We start from the raw sequence: 5,177 nt of genomic DNA, 5'->3' as shown, positions 1-5,177 counted from the left end.
ACACCGAGCAGTCAGCCATCCAGTCCCCAGAAACAATCGCCAAGATCGGAAGCTGCCAGAGAAGGAAATATAAGCGGACTGGCAAATGTTTTGGAAGAAGACACTTCCTTTCCGTTCACCGGAAAGGCCAAGTCTTAAAAACCTAGAGTTCAGAAGAACTGGTCTCATTCCCGAGAAACAAATTTAGGGGTTAAAAAAATGAATGAGTTCCGAGACATCCTACAACATGGAAGAAACTTGAAGACCTCGCATTAAGTGAAAATAAGTCAGAAACAAAAGGACAAATATCGTATGATCTCCCTTATATGAAATAATTTGAATATGCAAATGCATACAGTCAGAAATTAGAATACAGGTTACCAGGGGTTGGGGTGGGGGCGGGGAATAGGGAGTTAATTCTTAATTGGGGTCAGTTTCTGTTTGGGGTGATGGGAAAGTTTTGGTAATGGATGGTGGGGATGGTAGCATCATATTGTGAAAGTATTTAGCACCACTGAATTGTATTAGTTGAAAGTGATTAAAATGGGGAATTTTATGTTGTATATATGTTACTACAATACATTTTTTAAAAAAATAACAGAAATGCACATCTCAAAGAGTGGACCCTAATGTAAATTATAGAATTTAGTTAATAATATAATAATATTGGTTAATCAATTTTTACCAAATATAAAATGTTAACAACAGAGAAAATTGTTGGGGGTGGTGATATCATGGGAACGCTGTACTCTGCACGATTTTTCTGTAAACCCACAACTGCTCTAAAAAATATATAAATATAAATAAATAAATGATTATTGCTGACTATCAAGAACACGAAACAGAGCCTAACAGTTCTGGCCCCAAGTCAATCACCGACTTACACCCCACAGCGCCCCTAGCATGGCTAATTTCTCTCCAGATGGTGGCTTGTACTTTTCCAGACAGAATCTCATCTCCCCGAGCCAAGCCTCACCTTTCTACAGCTCTGTGTGTTTTCCCAACGACCTCTGTGAGCAGAGGGCTTTGCAACACCTCCAAATTTACTGCCACCTACAGATTTAATTAGCAGGCTGTTTACTCCCTTGCGCCTTCACTATTTGGAATATCATAAGTAAAACCAGGCCTCCATTGAGCCCGTGCATCATCCGCCCCTGGCCTCCTTCCAATCGGGTCCCTGGTGGAACGGCAGCGTTTGCCCAGCTCAAACCCTGGGCCTGGCTCTCCTCCAAGGCCGATCTGGGTGAGCCAGTCACTGGGCACCACGTGGCGGCCCCCCACCTCGGGGGAGCCTTGGTGAGAGGAGTCCCTGAAGAAGGAAGGGGAGATGTGGTCAAATAACAAATAAAGCGACGCTCAGGAAAGGCAGGGCTTTAATGACCAAAAAAGGGCATACCTACAACTTCTCTAATAAAAAAATAATAATTATTAATAAAAAAGAAAGACAGGCCAGCTGAACACATTACCTTCAGGACTTCTCCATGTGACCCATACCTTAAAAGAAAAAGAGAAAGAAGAAAGTAGAATGAAATGGAGAAAGAGAGAGAAAGAAATGGAGAAAGGAAGGTCAGGGGGGGAGAGGAGAACAGTAGAGAAGGAGAGAGAATGATCCGCTCTATTAATCACTAAATATTTATCAATTAATAAACACAGATTAAGTATCTATTTTATGCTCAACAGTACAGGAGTTAAATGAAACAGGATCTCTACTCACAAGGATTTTGGCATCTATCAAGAAAAAGAAATCAGACTGACACACATGAAACCAACAGCAAACAATGCAAAAGGCATAGGGCTGACTCATCTACAGAGTCATTTAATGATGCACAGAATTACAGACTATTCTGGCAATGGAGCAGGCATGGAGATTATATAGAAGCATCCCCCCGAACCAGCTAAAACTAGGCAAAGTCTTGGATGCACACACCAAAACAGCCCATCATTGTTGGATAAGTGTGGATATTACCAAACAAAACATGAAATCTCTTCTCGATAATTGTGTTGGTTTATATATATTATGTCCCCTACAAAAGCCATAATCATTTAAACCTATCATGTTGGATGGAAATTTTGATTATTTCCGTGGAGATGTGACTCACCCAACTGTGGGCCAGACCTTTTGATTAGATTATTTTCATTCAGGGTGGGTCTTGATTAGTTCACTGGAGTACTTAAGAGAGAAACTAAGAGTCGACACAGACCCAGAAGCTTGCTGACCCTTAGAGGTGGCTGGAGATGTGGACAGAAGGATGTTTGGTGATGCTAAGCTAACAGATGAAGCCCAGAGTTTGCCCTGGAGAAACTAAGAGAGACAGAAGGCCAGAGGCATTTTGGAGAAAGCCATATTGAAATGCAACCTGGGAGCCCAGCAGCAGCAGATGCCAGCCACGTGCCTTCCCACTGACAGAGGTGCTCCAGACACCATTGACCTTTCTTTGGTGAAGGTATACTTGTGTTGATGCCTTAATTTGGACAGCTTCATGGCCTTCAGACTGTAAATTTGTCACCAAATAAACTCCCTTCATAAAAGCCAATCCATTTCTGGTGTTTTGCACAACAGCAGCATTAGCAAACCGGAACAATAATGCCGAGCTTTTTCTCCTTTGCTATGCTACTGTTTTTGTGCCCCTGAGTAATCTTTGCTAAACTATTTTAGGTTTTATGACTACTCTTCTTTTATTCTTAAGCTTTTAAAGGGGAGTCAAGCAATTAAATATGCAGTGCTATTATTACTCACAATAAGAACTGATACCATGTCCACCTGATCTTCCAAATTTACCTGAATTTTGCAGCAGAGAAAATTCCTCTGTCTTTCCAATGGACTAGTTATGAAAACTCATTTATTGGAAGGTGCTTAACCTTCTGCTTTGTTATCCTCCCCATGCCCTGCTGTAATAAAAGTCTGGCTTCAAATATGTTTTGGCTAGTAACATCAGAATTAAGGAATTTCTGAAACAGGAGTTCCTTCATCAACTATAACAAATGTTCCACACCAATGCAAGGTGTTAGTTGTAGGGTGGTGTATGGGAATCCTGTATTTAATGCATGATTGTTTGGTAAACTCACAACTGCTCTAATTTATTAAAAAAAAAAAAAAAATTACTTGGTTTCTAGGAATAAATCTTAAAAAAAAAATCTTAATTTCTACCTACCTGGTCAAAGCTACTGCCCATCATTGAGTCTTGAAAAAAACTAACAATAATCATTGTTAGGGTGTTGCAGTGCTTGACATTTTTTCTCAGTGTCCTTGTTATTCTAAGTTGATCCACGATAATCTTGTTAATTCATTTTTTTTCTTATCACCTTAAAACTAAAGCAAATTTAAGGAGACTCTGGTGCCTAAAAATCCAAAAAAAGTATGGACACAAAGCTTAACAGTGCTTAGTGGAAGATGGAGGTGCTGCAGGGCCATAACTGAGCTAGGACTGCCCATCAGGACCCAGGTCTCGGTGGGAGCCCACTGGCCTTGGAGATCTGAGACAGCACGTGGTCGCTCACACCGGTCAGCAGCCCCCAGGCTGTTCTCTGTCCTGGTCTTTTCCTTCTTCCTAAAGCCCGACCTCTCTTAGAGCTCAGACATGCTCCACACCTCCCCACGGAAACAGAAAAGGCCCCAGATGAGCATTTTCAGCTGATAGAAGAGTTTGAGGTCCAGGCACATCCCCTGTGACACCAAGTAGGGCACTGAGCTCAAGACTGTTCTTTTCTGGAGCAGGCTCCAAACCAAGCCAGGAGCGCAGATGATCAAGATGTAGAATGGGCCTGACCTCAAAAACTCAGGGCCTCAAAGAAGAGAAGCAAACAAGCAGATTAACAGAAGACAATGGAAGGTCCCAGAAGGTTTCTAGCAATGGTGGCACCTGTGCTAAGCCTTTAAAAATTAAGCAAGAATAGCTTTTTTGCAATGGGTTTGCCACCAGAACACAGGTGTCATGAAACCATTGCTAAATCTTAAGCCAAAATGGGAAAGGAAGAGACTCATATCAACATTTTCATCACTGGACATGTAGATGTGGGCAAGTGCACCACTACTGGCCACCTGATCTACAGATGTGATGGGATCAACAAAAGAACCATCAAAAAATTCGAGAAGTTGGCTGCTGAGATGAGTAAGGATCTCTTCAGGTATGCCTTGGTCTCGGATAAATTGAAAGCTGAAGGTGAGCGTGGTATCACCACTGATATCTCTCTGCAGAAATCTGAGACCAGGAGGTATTACAGGGTCATCACTGATGACCCAGGACACAAAGACTTCCTCAAAAACATGATTACAGGCCCATCTCAGCCTGCCTGTGCTGTCCTGATCGTTGTTGCTGGTGTTGCTGAATTTGAAGTTGTTATCTCCAAAAACGGGCAGACCCGTGAGCAAACCCTTCTGGCTTACACACTGGATGTGAAACAACTAATTGCTGGTGTTAACAAAATGCATTCCACTGAGCCAGCCTACGGCTAGGAGAGATGCAAATAAATGGTCAAGGAAGTCAGCACCTACGTTAAGAAAACTGGCTACATCCCCAACACAGTAGTATTTGTGTCCATTTCTGGTTGGCATGGTGACAACATGCTGTGCTGAAGCCAAGTGTTAACATGCCTTCGTTCAAGGATGGAGAGTCACCCGGAAGGATGGCAATGCCGCTTGAAGTTCTGGATTGTGTCCTGTCAGCTACTCGTCCAACTCACAAGCCCCTGTGTCTGCACCTCCAGGATGACTACAAAATTGGTGGCACCGGTGCTGCCCCTGTGGGCTGAGTGGAGACTGGTGTCTCAAACCAGGCATGGTGGTCACCTTTGCTCGGGTCAACGTTGCAACTGAACTAGCATCTGCTGAAATGCACCATGAAGCTCTGAGTGACGGGCTTCAATGTCAAGAACGTGTCTGTAAACATGTGGCAACATGGCTGGTGACAGCAAAAATGACCCATCAATGGACGCAGCTGCTTCATTGCTCAGGTGCTGACCACCCTGATATAAACTACAGACTTTAGTTGTTAATATAATTATAATAATATTGGTTCATCAACTTTTACCAAATATAAAATGTTAATAACAGGGAAAACTTTGGAGGGTGATAAACGGGAATTCCACAATTTTTCTGTAAACCTTCAACAGCTCCAAAGAAAATTAATTTGCTTGCAAGTTGGCTGCAGAAGACTGATCACCATTCTGGTATGAAGCTGGAAGACGGCCCCGAATCCCTG

The 5,177-nt window shown here is 42.6% G+C and overlaps 1 protein-coding gene across 1 annotated transcript; it reads left to right on the top strand.

Moving 5' to 3' along the window:
• Positions 1-3,940: 3,940 nt before the first annotated feature.
• Positions 3,941-4,432, top strand: LOC119516844 (elongation factor 1-alpha 2-like). The gene has a single exon (XM_037813638.1). It carries the CDS (start codon positions 3,941-3,943, stop codon positions 4,430-4,432), a length of 492 nt encoding a protein of 163 aa, XP_037669566.1.
• Positions 4,433-5,177: the final 745 nt, after the last annotated feature.

The sequence above is a fragment of the Choloepus didactylus genome, chromosome 1, assembly GCF_015220235.1.
Source record: "Choloepus didactylus isolate mChoDid1 chromosome 1, mChoDid1.pri, whole genome shotgun sequence".
NCBI classification, from domain to species: Eukaryota; Metazoa; Chordata; class Mammalia; order Pilosa; family Megalonychidae; genus Choloepus; species Choloepus didactylus.
Note: the sequence above shows the minus strand (reverse complement) of the source record. Positions and strands in the feature narration are given on the sequence as shown.

Bases quoted from the DNA above. Each gene is read 5' to 3' on its own strand.
- LOC119516844 (XM_037813638.1), top strand. From the start codon at position 3,941: ATGGGAAAGGAAGAGACTCATATCAACATTTTCATCACTGGACATGTA.